Here is a 17733-nt window from a genome sequence, read left to right on the forward strand (position 1 = left end):
CCTAGCTCTCTATGCTCGTGTCCTGGAGCAGCAGAAGCATGGGTACGGGAGTGCCAGGCCTTTTTTAAGGCAGACTCACGACCACCGACTGGTAAGGGAGTTGTCTCCTATCAAACCCCACAGCCTACTGCACCAAGTAGGTGGCATCGGCTTCCTATTAACGGGGGAGAGAAAAATGGGAAGATCCCACATGTGGAGGAGAAGTTCTTTGAAAATATCGTGGATCGGAACCGCCACGATTTTCTTGGGAACGTTGAACTGGAGAACCTCCAGCATCTTATGACGTGCATCCTCCTCTGTAAGGAGCTGAAAGGGAATGGCCTCGGCCATAGCCCTGACAAACCCTGCTAAGGATAAGACTTCAGGTGGCAACCGGTGCCGCTTCTCTGGAGGAGAGGGCTCCGAAAAGGGGTTGTCAGAGTAGTCCGAGGACGAGTCCGTGGAATTGTCACCTCAGGGGTCATAGGGCCTTTCCTCCTCACTAGGACCAGCATGTCATGGGCGAGGTCCGTGAGGGGCATCAGCCCTGGGCGCTGAAAGCTTTGAGGGTACCGGCAGCATCAATGGCTCCCCCCGCATAGAGGGGACTATAGGGTGCGGTAAGCCGGAGGGATCCGGCAAAGGCTCGGGGAACCGTGGGCGAGGGAACATGGTACTGGCTGTACCTTCCTCCTCTGAGGACCCGAGAATCAGGATCGCTCCGGTGGAGGGCATTGGTGGCCAATGGGGCATTGAAAGCCCCTCAGGCAACAGTTGCTTTGGTAGGGTGCCCAGAAGGACGTCCAGACACTCCAGCAGTGGTGCCAACAACGATGGCGGAGGCTTGAGCATCGGTATGGCGCCGGTGGCACTGACAGCTCAAGGCTTTGCATCACTTTGAGCACCGCCATCTGCACCCTGCAGTCCAACTCCTCCTGGAAATCCGGGGTGGCTAGGACTGATGGAGGGGACGAGGCATCACCGGCTGTTCCTCTGGTCTCTGAGGTGGCACGGTGCCCTGCACCAGTGTCAGTGGGGAACTGCCTCGGGCTACCAGGAGCACGGGACTTCTGATGGCGGCTTGGCAGCCGCCGATGCCACTCCGGAACCGGATCCGGAACCATGCGTTGATGTTTCTGGTGTTCGGCCCAGTCTTTCCCCGGTGCCGAGGAAGTCAATGATCCAGATGTCCGGGGGAGCAGGGAGATCATAGAGGATCAATCCCCCTCCCCACAATCCTTGGAGGTACTAGCTAGAGGGACAGTGAGGGGAAGCGGGTCAGACAGCTCCCCACGATTTTTAAGTTTTTCCATTTTATCAAGGCTCGCTCGACGCACTTTGGGTGTCATCTGGTCACACAGAGGGCACCCCCAGATGTCGTGCGAGGCCCCCTGGCAGAGGATGCAAACCTCGTGCGGATCCGTGATGGCCATGGTCTGTGGGCAATGGGGCCACCGACGAAAACTGGTCAACGCCATGAAAGCAAATGCGGCATGCAGTCGATGACCAACAGACACCATGAGACGAGAAGTTGAGAATCGAGTGCAAAGATGGAGAAATGGCCGAAAAAGGACCTACCGTACCGAGGAGGCACCGATTGTGAGGCGACGGCACTGTGGAAAAGAAGAGACTGAAGGGGGACCTTGCGTGGACGCATGGATAACAGCAGGCTGGGCATGCTCAGTCTGCTATTCAAAGCTTCTAGAAACTTTGACAAAAGTTTTTTGTGCTGGGCTGCATCGGATAATGTCACCCACATGTGAGGACTACCACTCTTGCTTGTCCTAGGAGAAAATTCATAATGCCATGATGATGCAAAAGACTATTGAATTACTGTTGCTGTGGTGGTCATAATGCTATCTTAACTTTTGTGTGTTTATATGTTATAATCACAAGGTAGTGTTTGTGTGCGCACACACATACATATCTATACACATACACACATAACATGTATGCACATTAACATAAAAACTATGTTATATAGTTATTCCTACCTCATCTATGTCATGTCTTTTCTCTAGTAGAAGTCTAAACAAATTGGCTGTGATCTTGTTATCCTGAACACCTTGCCCAAGCCCACGGTTATCATCCTGCATGAGTCTACGGTCCATAAAGACTTCCAGCTGACCTGAAAAACAAAATTACAAATGCCATTTATACTAATTATGGTAATTATATCTACTCTAATATATATAAGATACACAAGAAACATCAGCAATGTTGAGATTACTTACCTGATAATCTCCTTTTCCTTAGTGTAGACAGATGGACTCAGAACGAATGGATATAGTATACTCGTGCTAGCAGTTGGAGACGGATCTGACGTCAGCAGGGGTATATATACCCCCACAGGAAGCGTAGCAACTCAGTAATCTTCCTTGCAAAAGCTGTTATGGATGTGTGTGTACTGACGCTCAGTGAAATAGTGAAACAGGATTCCCCTGACCGATTGATAGTAGCTGGAGATTGCCAGCATTCTCAACCAGAAGGCGTCGACACCTGGCAAAGGGGACGCTCTTATGTAAACAAATGACATGGCGTACCTTGAATCGGTGAAACCCATGTACACTGGCAGCTGGGCGGGATGTTGAGTCCATCTGTCTACACTAAGGAAAAGGAGATTATCAGGTAAGTAATCTCAACATTTCCTAGCGTGTAGCCAGATGGACTCAGAACGAATGGGATGTACAAAAGCTTTACTCCCAGCCTGGGCGGGAGGCTGCCTGAGGTCCTTGTAGGACTGCCCTCGCAAATGCTGTGTCCTCCCTGGCCTGGACATCCAGACGGTAGAACCTGGAGAAGGTATGGAGGGAGGACCATGTCGCTGCTTTACATATTTCTGCAGGCGACAGCAACCTGGATTCTGCCCAGGATGCCGCTTGTGCTCTGGTAGAATGAGCCTTGACCTGTAGAGGCGGAGATTTCCCGGCCTCTACGTAAGCTGCTCGGATAACTTCTTTAATCCAGCGGGCGATGGTGGGCCGAGAGGCCGCTTCACCTTGTTTCTTTCCGCTGGCAGGACGAACAGATGGTCCGTCTTTCGTACTTCTTGTGTCATTTCCAGATATCTGGGCAGCAATCTGCCTATGTCGAGATGGCGTAATAAACGCCCTTCTTCAGATTTCTTCAAACCCGCCGTGGTAGGCTAGGATATGGTTTGGTTAAGGTGAAACTGTGAAACCACTTTAGGTAGAAAGGAGGGAACCGTGCGAAGATGGATAGCCTCCGGAGTGATTCTGAGAAAGGGATCACGGCAGGACAGCGCTTGTAGCTCTGAGATGCGGCGTGCTGAACACACCGCCAGTAAGAACACCATCTTCAAAGTTAGAGAACGGAGAGACAGGCCCCGAAGGGGTCTGAAGGTGGATCCCGCGAGGAAATCCAAAACAAGGTTGAGGTTCCATAGAGGCACTGGCCACTTCAGTGGCGGACGAATATGTTTGACTCCTTTCAGGAAGCGAGAAACATCTGGGTGCTTGGCAATAGTCTTGCCGTCCCTCCTGGGCCCGTAGCAAGACAGTGCAGCCACCTGAACCTTGATGGAGCTGAGGGAGAGACCCTTCTGAAGCCCATCCTGTAGGAAATCTAAAACAATCGGAATTGTGGTCGCATGTGGGTTGGTGCCATGAGTGTCGCACCATGCTTCAAATACTCTCCAGATCCTGACGTAGGTGAGGGATGTGGAAAACTTGCGAGCTCGGAGGAGTGTATCTATCACGGGCTCCGAGTAACCTCTTTTCTTCAGTCTAGCCCTCTCAATGGCCAGACCGTAAGAGAGAATTGAGCTGGATCCTTGTGGAGGATGGGACCTTGACGTAGAAGGTCCTGGAGAGGAGGCAGAGGAAGGGGCTCCCCTGCCAGTAGTCTTCTCATGTCGGCGTACCAGGGTCTTCTTGGCCAGTCTGGTGCCACTAGAAGAACTAGGCCCCGGTGTTTCTGAATCTTGTGGATGATGGCGCCCAGCAGAGGCCACGGAGGAAAGGCGTATAGCAGATATCCTGGAGGCCATGGCTGAACCAGGGCATCGATTCCGTGTGAGAACGGATCTCGCTTGCGGCTGAAGTATCTGGGTACTTGAGCATTGGACTTGTCCGCTAGTAAGTCCATGTCCGGAATCCCCCAGTGATCCACAATCACCTGGAAGGCTGTGGGTGACAGCTGCCACTCTCCCGGATTTAGGCTTTCTCTGCTGAGGAAGTCTGCCGTGGTGTTGTCCTTCCTGGCAATGTGGACGGCGGAGATGTCCTGAAGATTCGCCTCTGCCCAAACCATCAGCGGGGCTATCTCCAGAGATACCTGTCAGCTTCTGGTTCCGCCCTGACGGTTGATGTATGCCACCGTGGTGGCGTTGTCGGACATCACTCTGACTGCTCTGTTCCTCAGTCTGTGAGCAAATCGTAGGCATGCCAATCGGACTGCCCGTGCCTCTAGACGGTTGATGTTCCACCCCGACTCTTCTCTGTTCCACCGCCCTTGTGCGGTGAGTTCTTCGCAGTGTGCTCCCCAGCCGCTCAGGCTGGCATCCGTGGTGAGCAGAGTCCACCTGGGGGAGGACATCTTCGACCCCCTGCTCATGTGGTTGGGCTGCAACCACCACTGTAACTGGGTCCGCACTCTGGCTGGTAGAGGTAGATGCACGGAGTAGTTCTGGAAGCGGGGACTCCAGTGAGAGAGCAGGGAGCGCTGTAGAGGTCTCATATGGGCCCTTACCCAAGGTACCACTTCCAGGGTGGAGGCCATAAGGCCAAGAACCTGCAGATAATCCCAAGCTATGGGCCGACTGGCTCCCATCAAGTACCAGAGACGCGTCTGAAGTTTTAACCTTCTCTTGGTGGTGAGACTGACTTTGTCTGCCTGGGTGTCGAACTGTACACCCAGGTATTCCAGCGATTGGGAAGGCTGTAGGCAACTCTTGTTGAGGTTGACTACCCATCCCAGGCTTTCCAGAAGAGCGATCACTCTGTCGGTTGCCCGATGGCTCTCCTCTCATGATTTCGCCCTGATCAGCCAATCGTCCAGGTAGGGATGGACAAGGATTCCTTCCCGTCTGAGAGCCGCTGCTACCACGACGACCACCTTGGTGAAAGTCCGCGGTGCCGTGGCTAACCCGAAGGGCAGAGCCCGGAATTGAAAGTGGCGACCCAGAACCTTGAAGCGCAGGTAGCGCTGATGATCCGGATGGATCGGGATGTGCAGGTAGGCTTCTGACAAGTCTAAGGCCGTGAGGAATTCTCCTGGCTGTACTGCGGTCTTGACTGAGCGCAGAGTTTCCATGCGAAACCTCGGGACCCTTAAGTATTGATTGACTGACTTGAGGTCCAATACGGGCCGGAAAGTACCCTTTTGCTTGGGTACCATGAAATAAATGGAATAGTGTCCAGAATTCGTTTCCCAGGCAGGTACTGGGATGATGGCTTTCAAGGACAGGAGCCTCGCCAGGGTAGCTTCCAATGCTGCCCTCTTGTGTATGGGGCACGAAGATTCCAAAAACCTGTCCGGAGGGAGATGATGAAAGGCCAGATAATACCCCTCTCGGATGATGGCGAGGACCCACTGGTCCGACGTAATCTCGACCCATGTGGGGTAGAAGAGGGTTAACCTGCCCCCTATGGCTTCGTCCCCCGGATGGATTGGCTGATTCTCATCATGAGGCACGGCCGGGACCTGAACCCGGGCCGGCTCCCCTCTTGCGCTGCTTGGTCCGAAAGGACTGATTCCTGGCCTGAGGACGAGGTGCCTGGTAGCGACTCCTATAGGGAATGAATCGCTGAGAGCTTCTACCCCCTGGAGGGCCTTGGAAAGGCGCGCTGGTTCCTTCGGAACCGATCTTCCGGCAGTCGAGGTACTGGAGAGGCGCCCCATGTGCTGGCCAGTCTATCAAGGTCACTGCCAAACAGGAAAGAGCCCCTAAAGGGCATTATGGTGAGGCATGTCTTCGAAGGAGCATCGGCTGACCAATTCCGGATCCAGAGCTGCCTTCTGGCGGCTACGGAGGATGAAATCCCCTTGGCTGTGGTCCGGACTAGGTCTGATGCAGCATCCGTGAGGAACGAGAGAGCGGACTCCATGTCTGCTGCTGGAGCATTGTTCCTGACCTGTGACAAACAGGAACGCGTCACCACTGTGCAGCAGGTTGCGATCTGCAAAGATAGAGCTGCCACCTCAAAGGTCTGTTTCAGGATGGCGTCCAGTCGCCGGTCATGAGGCTCCTTGAGGGCCGCCCCCCCCCTCAACTGGAATGGTAGTGCGCTTGACCACAGCGCTAATCAAGGCGTCCACCTGAGGGCACGCCAGCAGTTCCTGGATAGCCGGTGCCAGGAGGTACATGCCCGTCAGGGCCCGACCCCCTTTGAATGAGGCCGCAGGTGCAGCCCATTCTAAATCGATCAGTTGTTGTGCTGCTTGCAAGAAAGGAAAATGGCGGGCTGTAGAACGAAGACCTTCCAGCGGGGGGTTCTGCGCAGAGGGTACCGTAGCGCTGGGACCTGTAATATCCAACTCCGCCAGGCACTGAGATACCAGGTCGGAGAGATCCTCTTTAGGGAAGAACCGCCTCATGGTTCGGTATGGCTCAATCCCTGAGGGAAGTTCCCCCTCGTCCAGGGGTTCAGACTCGTCCGGTGAAACATCAGGGTCCGTCTGAACCGGACTGTCTGGAGGCAGGAGGTCCTGCCCACGATAAGGGTGTGACGGTCCAGGGACAGGATCCACAGGAGCAGCAACCGCAGCAGGAGCCACAGCAGCAGCAGGGCCTGGACGGGAAGCTGATTGCATCTGTACAAAGGCATGAATTCCCTTAAAGAGATCCACCCAGGAAATGGAGGCGGTCTCTAAACGCCGGGGTACCAGGTCCCCCGGGATTCCAGGTTGGTCGAGACTGCCCGCTAGATCCGGGGTAGCCCCTGGGGAACTGTCAGCAAACCTCGGTTGAGACTGATCCTGGCCCGAGGCTCCCACGGCCTCCGCACATTGGGCACAAAGGGAGTCTGGCTCTTCACTGTGCGTGGCCCGAAGCTGGCATGCTGAGCAGAGGCCGAGGGCTTTAATGCCAGAATCAGGAGGTGCCGCCGCTGAGGACGCAGAGGCGTTCTGTTCCATCGAGGAATATACGCCAAATACAATAGGCGCACAACAATATGCGACAGCAATGTGCGCTTAATACAAGAAGCGCTGAATAGTATGCGGCAGCAATATGCGCTGAACACAACAGGCGCTCAATAATATGCGGCAGCAATATGCGCTGAATACAACAGGCGCTTAATATGCGGCAGCAATATACGCTTAATACAACAGGCGCTGAATACAACAGGCGCACAATATTATGCGGCAGCAATATACGCTTAATACAACAGGCGCTGAATACAACAGGCGCTTAATACAACAGGCGCTTAATACAACAGGCGCTTAATACAACAGGCGCTTAATACAACAGGCGCTTAATACAACAGGCGCTCAATAATATGCGGCAGCAATATACGCTTTAATACAACAGGCGCTCAAGAATATGCGGCAGCAATACACTCTCCATGCTATCCAATATGCGCTCATCAGTATGCGGTCAGTAATGGATGCTCAATGCTATCCAATATGCGCTCAGTAGTCTGCGGTTAATAATATACGCACAATGAAATACAATATGTGCTTAAGCAGAAACAGGCGCCTATCATGGGCGCTCAATACCTGAACAAGGAAGACAAAATGGCAACCTCCACGGCATGCCACATGCAGGCAACGCCGCCAATCCTCGTTCCTCGGAGACCAAAAAATAAGAGATGTACGCCTTACCTGATCCTCGGCGCTTCCCTGCTGGAACCCGGGCGGTCTCCGGCTGCGGGGGGAGAGGGCAAGTACCTTCACCGCCGCATTTGAGGAAATGCACCCGCTGCCTCGTCCACGCCGGGACCGAGGCGCCTCGCTCGCCACGCCCGAGCCTCGCCCAGGGGCTACGTCCCTGCCGCGATTCGGCCACTGGACCGAGGTCTTAAACCTCCGGGGGATCGCGGAAATCACCCCAGGAAACTCAACTGGGGGAGGGACCCCAAGGGTATCACCGCAGGAGTGCGGGGCTCGATGTTGCTGTAGAATTTTAGTTAAGAAGAAAGAAGAAATAGAAAGTAGATTGGAAACACGCTCAGCGAGCGTGCAGGCTCTCCAAACTGCTTTGGAGACGGAAATTACTGAGTTGTTACGCTTCCTGTGGGGCTATATATACCCGTGCTGACGTCAGATCAGTCTCCAACTGCTAGCACGAGCATACTATACCCATTCATTCTGAGTCCATCTGGCTACACGCTAGGAAAAATTATGTTGCTGGATTGTATTTTTAATATTTTAAATACAAATCCACACCTGCTGCATTTAGTTGTGATCAGATTGAAACATTTCCATTTATACTATCACCTATTAATTTCATAATGGGTGACTATTTAAATCATATGACACTGCCAGTACTTCTGAACTACTAAAATTCACATTCACTTCAGCTGTAAATAGATCCTTCGCACTGATTTTTCCCTTTTATTTCTGTTGCTGGCTTTGCTAGCACCTTAATCAATAACCTGCATGAATCACTAATCCTGCAGAAAGATTTGATTCAAATAGATATAGAACAAGCCTTTCTTCATTACATACTCAGTTCTTTTATTGTTCCCCATCCAACCTGCATATACACATATATACCTATCCACCCTTCCCTATATTCTCTATCACACAAACCTCGATTCCCCAGATCCCCTATCTATTCCCTTCTCCCCAATCGCTTGTTACATCCCCCCATCTCCCAGTCCCTCTCTCATAATTTCTCCAATCCATCACAACTCTATCTTGTTTCGCACAACTCCTCCAATCACACACCCATCTCTTCCCCTTATTCACCAGCCTCTCCCAATTTCATGAAATCAACCCATCACCTCTTTTCCCCTATTCCTCCTCCCTGCCTCTCAGTTTCACATCCTCCTCCCTCCCACCACTCACAATCACACCCCCTCCCATCTCCTCCTTCCCTAATCCCCATATTCTGCTGGTGATGCTTCTGTGTCCTCCTCCGCTGCCGACCAGGCAAGACTGCTGCTTTCAACCACAGGCCAAGACACTATTCTGTGGCTGAAAACAGCAATCAGGTCCGACTGGCAGAGGAGGAAAATATGGCCTGACATTCTGTTGCTCTCCTCCTCTTGCCATGTGATGAACATACGGGAGTGAGGGAGGTCTTAAACAGGAAGCAGTTTGGTGGTAGCTGAAAATGCCGCCATGCCAACCTGACATGGCTACCTGCTCTACCACAGCAATTCTGAAGGACTAGCAAATTCCAGGGGAAGGGGCAGAATTTGTGGCCCTTCTGTTATGTCAGTCGGTGCCCGACGCCCTCTCTCTGCCCTCCTTACATCTTTGGCGCCTCCCTCTTCGTCCGCGGGAAGATTGGCTGCTGTGGCGTCCTTCTGCCGAGGTCCTTCCGGCGTCCCCGGATCGGCTCGACGCTGCAACTGCCATGTTTCCTGGAGGCCTAGGGACGCGCGGCCCGACTGAAGTACCGGCAAGGACGCAAACCTCGGGGGCGACCCCCGAAGATGACGTCACCCACGACAGATATTTAAGGTCTCAGTATTTGCCAACAGATCGAGTTAGCAAGGAATGATTATGGACTCGTTTCGTCCTTCCAAGCTACTCTGCCTCCTCGGACTAACCAGGGGTACCCGCTCCTCGGGGGTCTCACTCTCTCCTTTATTTTCAGGTGACAGTCTGGAACTGGTACTCGGCTCCTCGAGGGCCCTTGTTTCCAGGCTTGCTTTGTATGGGCAAGACAATGGACTGATTGATGTGAAAATCAGTCACAACCTTAGGCAGGAACTTGGGATACGTACGCAGGAACACACAATTATGGAAGAATTTCGTGTATGGAGGGTATGTAACCAAGGCCTGAAGTTCACTAATTCTAGGATCCGAAGTGATCGCTACTAGGAATGTAACCTTCCAGGTGAGGAACTTCGGATCGCAGGAGTGCAAGGGTTCAAAAGGATGATGCATGAGCCACGCCAGGACAATATTGAGGTCCCAGGACACAACAAGAGGCCAAAGAGGGAGCTTTAGCTGAAGCAGACCCCTCAAAATGACCTATTATGGGCTGCACCAATATGGGTGCGCATACCTCGATGGTACGCGCTAACTGCACTTAGATGAACCCTGATCAAGGTGGTTTTAAGCCCAGACTCAGAAAGGTGCTATAAATAGTCCAAGAACCTGGGAAGGGGGCATGTGAATAGTTCTAAGCCATGCCCCTCATACCAAGCAGAGAACCTCTTTCACTTCAACCTGTAAGACACCAGCACCTGGGAGACGTTTCCCCGAGAGGTCCAGGGGCTGAATGACTAGGTGCTCAACATCCAAGCTGTCAACACTAACGCCTGGAGGTTCGGATAGGCAGGGTGCCCTGATTCTGTGTTATCAGATCGGGCGCAGTCCCCGTTCTGATGGGATCCCGGATCGACAGATCCCGAAGTAGAAGGAACCAGGCTTGCCTAGGCCAGTAGGGCTCTATGAGGATCATGGTCCCTCAGTCCTGCTGGAGCTTCAGGAGAGTCTTCAAGAGGAGCAGAAGAGGAGGGTACGCGTACAGGAGACCCCTCCCCAATGAAGGGTGAAGGCAAAGGCTGGACGGCCGTCCCACGCGAAAAGGGAGCAAAAATTGTTCACCTTGCAGTTGTATGAGGAGGGGAAGAGGTCCATGTCTGGGGTCCCCCACCAGTGGAAAATCCAGGCTGCTACCTCCGGGTTCAGAGACCACTTGTACAGCTGAAAAGAGCGGCTTAGGCAGTCTGCCAGCATGTTTAGCGCCCCGGGCAGGTACGCTGCTTGTAGAGACATCCCCTGCGACAGAGCACAGGACCAGATTTGACGACCCTGTGCCTCCTTGCTTGTTGATATACCACATCGCGACTTGATTGTCCGTCTGAATCAGGATTGCTATGTGGAACAACTGGTCTCGGATCACCAAAGCTCTAAGAAGTTTATCTGGCAGACAGCTTCCTGAATGGTCCAGTGGCCCTGTGTGTGGAGGCTGTCCACATGGGCTATCCAGCCCTGAGGAGAGATATCATTAGTTAGGATCATTTGAGGAGGGGTAGCTTGGAAGGGAATCCCCCGTTCTAGATTGGACAAATTCTCCCACCAGGACAGAGAGATCTTTAGAGGTTGTGTGATGGACATATGAGCCTCGAGGTCCTGGGAAGTCTGCTGTCATTGTGACAACATCCATTGTGTTCTGCACATGCAAAGGCGGGCTAATGGGATAATATGGACTGAGGCTACCATGTGAACAAACAAGTGAAACAGAAGGCAGGCACTTACCTTCTGACTGCTGTGCACCATGGATGCCAACAAAGATAGGGCAAGGGACAGATCGCTGGGCAAGTATGCCTTCGCCTGAGTCGTGTCCACTCTGGCTATTATGAAGTCCAGCTGGGGAGAGGGGCAGGGGTGGGATTTCGGGTAGTTGATGACAAAACCCAGAGTGTGAAGCACCTGTATCGTCAGAGCCAAAGCGCCCAGCGCTCCTACACAGGAATTGCTTTTTACCAACCAGCTGTCCAGGTATGGGAAGACGTGAACTGTTTGGCACCTGAGGTGCGCTGCCACCACTACCAGGCACTTGGTGAAGACGCGAAGGGCTGAGGCCAAGCCAAAAGGCAACATTCTGTACAGGTAGTGAGCCTTTCCCACCACAAAGCGAAGATATTTTCTTTGTTTGGCGAAGACAGCAATGTGGGTGTAGGCATCCTTAAGATTGAGGGAGCAGAGCCAGTCTCCTCTTTTAAGGAGGGGAATCAGAGTGCCCAGAGAGACCATCTTGAACTTTTCTCTTCTGAGGAATTTGTTCAACACCCTGAGACTGAGAATGGGATCCAAGCCCCCAGTCCTCTTTAGTATGGGGAAGTACCTTGAATAGAATCCTTGGCCCTGACTACGACAGAGTCAGGGCCAAGGATTCTTGGCCCTGACTCTGTCGTAGTCAGGGCCAAGAATCCTTGGCTCTGTCGTAGTCAGGGCCAAGAATCCGTAGTCAGTTACCCGCTCTTCTCATGGCTCCCGCCATGAGAAGAGCGGGTAACTGTCCGAAGTATGACCTGCTGGGAGGATGAACCCCATGATGGACATGAGGGAGAGTCCTCTGGGATCTTTCTGAAATTTAGTCAATACTCCTGGCGAACTATAGTAAGGACCCAGTGGTCTGAAGTAATGATTGACCAGTGATGGGTGAAGTAGAGAAGTCTGCCTTCCACTGGAGGATCTAGCATCAGGGGTACGACTCATTGGTCAATACTCCCTCGCCTCCAAGTCAAAAGCCCATAAACGAGGCTTGTTGGGGGCCGGCTGGGGTCTAGGTGTTCACTGTTGGTGGCAGCGGCCCCTGGAGCTAGCATTGGGGCATGCAAGTCTGAGAGGCAGGGGGGTAATATTTCCGCTGCCGATAAAAGAACTTCCTGGAACTTGGTCTGGAAGATTTCCTGACAGAGAATGGAGGATCTGAAGCACTAGCGGAGAGTTGTTGAAGGGTTTTGGGTTGATCCTTCAAACTGAGCTACTGTATCTCTGACCTTATCCCCGAAAAGGTTTTCACCTGTACACGGGAGGTCAGCCAACTTCTCTTGCACCTCTGGTTGGAGGTCGGAAGCATGGAGCCAGGCCATCCTATGGGTGCCGATGCCCACGGCAACCACTCTGGCCGCTGTTTCAAAAACATCGTAGGTAGATATCACATCATGTTTCCTGGCCTTGAGACCCTGCTGTACAATGGTAGGTAACTATTCCTGCTGCTGTGGCAGTTGTTCCACTAGATCTTGGACCTGTTTCCACAGGTTTCGCTTGTACTGGGTCATATACAACTGGTAGGAAACGATACAGTTGATGAGCATAATGCCCTGAAAAACCTTCTTCCCCAGAGCATCCAGCTCCTTATGTTCTCGCCCTGTTTGGGGCAGAGGCATGGGTGCAGGAGCATTTGGCCATTTTGAGAGCAGACTCCACAACCACAGGCTGGTGAGATGACACCTCTCAAAACCTAAGGCCTGCTGTACTAGGAAGGTGGTATCTGCCTTCCTATTCACTGGAGAAATGGGTATCGGGTACTCCCAACATCCAAAGGAGAAGATCCTTAAAGATGTCATGAATGGGAACAACCACTATCTCCTTAGGAGCATCGACAAATTGGAGGACCTTTAACATTTTATGTTGTGCATCCTCCTCCATGAGAAGCTGGAAGGGGATAGCGTTGACCATGGCCCTGACAAAACCCACAAAGGAGAGGTCCTCCAGAGGAGACAGACGCCTTTCCTCTGGTGGTGAAGGTTCCGACAGGGGGTCGTCAGAGATCTCAGAAGATGACTCTGAAGAATCATCCCCCCACAGATCATAAGGTACTTCTTCCTCGCTGAGGATGTTGTGGGACCTGTGCCGGTGAGGCCTGTGTAAATCCCTGGCCCTGGGCCCCGAGAATCTCAATGGCACGAAGGGAATAGATGGTCCTGGTGGTAATGGGGATACAGGAAGGCCACAGAAGGCCGGAGGGTCTGGGCAAAGGCTCGGGGAACAGAGGCTTCAGGACCATGGCACCAGACATGTCTTCATCCTCGGAGGACCCAATGATGGGGATTGCTCCCAAGGGGGGCATCGGTGGCCGCTGGGGAACCAAGTATTCCTCAGGCACCGGCTGTGTCAGCAGGGTGCCATGGAGGATGTTCAGATGCTCGAGCAGGGGTGCCAAGATAGAAGTGCAGGCTTTGGCACCAGTATAAGGGCCATTGGCAGGGGCAGCTCAATGCTGCATAGAGCCCGGAGCACTGCACTCTGCACCCTGCGTCCAAATCCTCCTGAAAGTCCAGTGAGGACAAGGCGTCACTGGTGCCTCCTCGGGTCTCTGAGGGGGCACCGATATCTGCGAGGAAAGCTTGGGACTAGCAGGTTTATTGGAGGATGGGGTCTCCGTACCAAGGCATCGTTTCAGCGGCTGCCAATACCACACCAGAATCGGAGCTGTGCGCCGACCGGTGTCTATGCTTGCAGGATCTCCCATGGTGCTCGGCCTGGACTTTCCTCGGCGCAGAGGAGGCGGAGGATCTAGACGTCCTGGAAATCGGTGAGACCATAGAGGACCAGTCACCACCGCCTCAGTCTTTAGAAGATATTGCTGGAATGTGGAGAGGGGAAGCATATCAAGCGGTTCCCCCGACTCCTGGGTGTCGATGGAGCAGATTTTTTGGAACCAAAATGTTTTTCCATTTTATCGAGCAGAGTACAACGGCCCTTGGGGGTCATTTGATGACACAGCTGACACCCTTGGATGTCGTGTGATGCCACCAGGTAGAGGATGCAAACCTCATGCGAAACCGTGATGGACATGGTCCATGGGCACTAGGGGCACCAACAGAAGCAGGATGACACCGTGAAAAATAGCCGGCGAGCGGTCGATGACCGGGGGCCACCAAGATGTGGGACACTGGGAATCTACTTCGAAGAATGGAGGAAAAGTTTTACCTACCACACCACAGAGATTTACCGACCAGTGAAGGGGACCCGGCGATTGAATGGAAGAAAATTGCTAATACAGAGCACGAAAAAGGCAGATGAAGCAGAGCTCCACAATCCGCGAGGCAACTGCACCACGGAAAGAGAGAGACTGAAGGGGGACATTGAGTGGACGTGCGCATAGTGGCATGCTGGGCATGCTCAGTGTGCCAGTCAAAGCTTCTAGAAACTTTGACAAAAGTTTTCCGTGCTGAGCTCCGTCTGATGATGTTACCCATCTGTGAGGACTACCAACCTGCTTGACCTAGGTTTAGATAAGTTCTTGGAGAAGTCCATTACCTGCTATTAATCAAGATGACTTAGAAAATAGCCACTGTTATTACTAGCATCAGTAGCGTGGGATAGTTTTTGGGTACTTGCCAGGCACTTGTAGACTGGATTGGCCACTATTGGAAACAGGATGCTGGGCTTGATGGACCCTTGGTCTGATCCACTATGTCAATTTATGTTCTTATAAAGCTGCTATTGCATAATAAACTGTACCTAAAGAATGGAGGGTGTTTAATGCAATGCCAATCCTTATAAAGGGTTCCAGTTTGATTTCAGTGCCAAGAAAAATTCTAGAAAATATTCTAAAGAAGAAAATTACTAAAGATATAGGGCCTGATTCACTACAGCATTTCTCCCATTATGTGTCTATGGGAAAATGCCTTGATGAATCAGACCCAGTATAGCTTCATAAGAACATAAATTGCCATAGTGGATCAGACCAAGGGTCCATCAAGCCCAGCATCCTGTTTTCAACAGTGGCCAATCCAGGCCATAAGAACCTGGCAAGTACCCAAAAACTAAGTCTATTCCATGTTACCATTGCTAATGGCAGTGGCTATTCTCTAAGTGAACTTAATAGCAGGTAATGGACTTCTCCTCCAAGAACTTATCCAATCCTTTTTTAAACACAGCTATACTAACTGCACTAACCACATCCTCTGGCAACAAATTCCAGAGTTTAATTGTCCGTTGAGTAAAAAAGAACTTTCTCCGATTAGTTTTAAATGTGCCCCATGCTAACCTCATGGAGTGCCCCCTAGTCTTTCTAGTATCCGAAAGAGTAAATAACCGATTCACATCTACCCGTTCTAGACCTCTCAATTTTAAACATCTCTATCATATCCCCCCTCAGCCGTCTCTTCTCCAAGCTGAAAAGTCCTAACCTCTTTAGTCTTTCCTCATAGGGGAGCTGTTCCATTCCCCTTATCATTTTGGTAGCCCTTCTCTGTACCTCCTCCATCGCAATTATATCTTTTTTGAGATGCGGCGACCAGAACTGTACACAGTATTCAAGGTGCGGTCTCACCATGGAGCAATACAGAGGCATTATGACATTTTCCGTTTTTTTTTTTTTTTTTTCAAAATCATTTTTATTGAGAACGCATAAGCACAACTACAGCAGCCTCAAGACAAAAAAGACCAATATGAGCCTGCAGCAGGCACCAAACATTGACATATTGAAAAAAACAGTTGGAATAAAACAAAGAAGAACATGGCATATGCTGCAACTGCATATACGTCTCCATTTTCCAATAAGCATATACCTCCCCTCACTCATCCCTCCTGTCATCCATCCCAGTCATACTCAGTCAGTCATCACCCCCCTACAGTTCCCACCCCTTCCCCGGGGATTGGTGCATTACAAACAGATAACACGTAAAATCAGCAGTCAAACACTCAACTATTCAAAGAGAGGACTCATTCAGGTCCATGTAGTAGTATATCCAGTATTTAAAAGTTGAGTTTGTATATTTAAAGGTAGTAATACAAAACAAGCAGCCCAAAAGGCCACATAGGAGGTGTTCAAAGTGCGTCCTGTGAGCGAGCATCTAACGCCTCCAGTTGCATGGTGGACGCCAGTCGATAATACCAAGCTTGATAGTAGGGTGTTGTAGTAGGCTTCTATCCAGGAGGCAAAGATCGTCCGGCAAGCCAACAAAATTCCAGTGTGACCGAATCGATCAGCAGCCGCAGTATAGAAAGACATATTGCCTCGCAGCCCAAACAGCAGCAGTCTGCCTGACCGCGAAAGAGTTGAAGTAATACAGCAAGCTACGTGGGCAAGGACACCGTCCCAGAATGTCTGTATAGTCGGACATTGATATAGCCTGTGAGCCAGTGTGCCAGTTGCACCATTACATTTAATACACTGGGGGGAGGACAAGCGACCCATTCGGTAACGACAAACATCATCACATATGACATGATGCAAAATCCGAAATTGAAGTTCCCGCAGGGTAAGATCAGGTACTGAGTGAGATAAAGTTCTAAAGCAGGTACTGATGTCAGTATGAGAAATAGTCTGCCCCCAGACTTCCGTCCAATAACTGGCCAGGCTGCGGACATGCTGCGGGTCCCTGCATTTCCGCCCTACGACACCCCATCTCCTGATAGAATTTTGATGAAAAGCTGTATCAAAAAAACGTTGGGCAAAACTGGATTCCTGGCGAAAATCTTCCACCGTCCACTTAAACGATTGTAGATAGTGTCGAGTCTGTAGGTAGGCGAAAAAATGCCTATTGGGGAGCGTGTAATCCCGGGCCAAAGAAGCAAAGTCACGTATCGTCGGAGTATCCAAAAGGTAAAAATGGAAAATAAATGGTAATCCTTTTTGAAGCCAATCCTGGAAAACTGCCCAACAATCCAAGCCAGGCATAAATTTCTTGTTGCCCAAGAGCGGCATGAGCAATGATGTTATACCTTTGAGCCCTTCCTGCTGACGAAGCCAACGCCACGCCTGCCGACATGGTTGCAGAAGCTCCTTTGGGATATTCAGAGCGCCATATGTTGCTGTGTCAGCTTGAACAAGATATACTGGAGACCAGGGAGCCACCATACTAATAAGCAAATTATCCTCACAGTATGAATAGTGATCCAAGATCCACTCCCCCACAAAGCGGAGCTGACATGACGCGTTATACAGGCGAAAGTCTGGCATACCCAATCCCCCAGTTTCCTTAGAGTGTACCAGCACTGAGTATTTTCAGCCGAGCTCTCCCCCCCCCCCCCCCCCCACACAAAAACCTTTGAAAAGAGCGCTGCAACCACAGGACATCAGCCCTTGTGAGCCAGCAAGGTAACATATGAAGTTTATACAGCAGTTTTGGGACCAGTATCATCTTAATCAAGGCGCAACGCCCAAAGAGGGATATCGGCAAGGTGCGCCAAGCAGTCAGCTGGGCCCCC

The 17733-nt window shown here is 51.5% G+C and overlaps 1 protein-coding gene across 1 annotated transcript in view; it reads right to left on the minus strand.

Annotated features, from left to right (window-relative positions):
* The window catches only part of MAN2A1 (mannosidase alpha class 2A member 1), a 485077-nt gene that overhangs the window by 59463 nt on the left and 407881 nt on the right, over positions 1-17733 (minus strand). Inside the window, 1 exon segment of the mRNA XM_029571989.1 lies at positions 1974-2107. Coding sequence (XP_029427849.1) covers positions 1974-2107 — 134 coding nt within the window.

The sequence above is a fragment of the Rhinatrema bivittatum genome, chromosome 1, assembly GCF_901001135.1.
Source record: "Rhinatrema bivittatum chromosome 1, aRhiBiv1.1, whole genome shotgun sequence".
In the NCBI taxonomy this organism is placed as follows: domain Eukaryota; kingdom Metazoa; phylum Chordata; class Amphibia; order Gymnophiona; family Rhinatrematidae; genus Rhinatrema; species Rhinatrema bivittatum.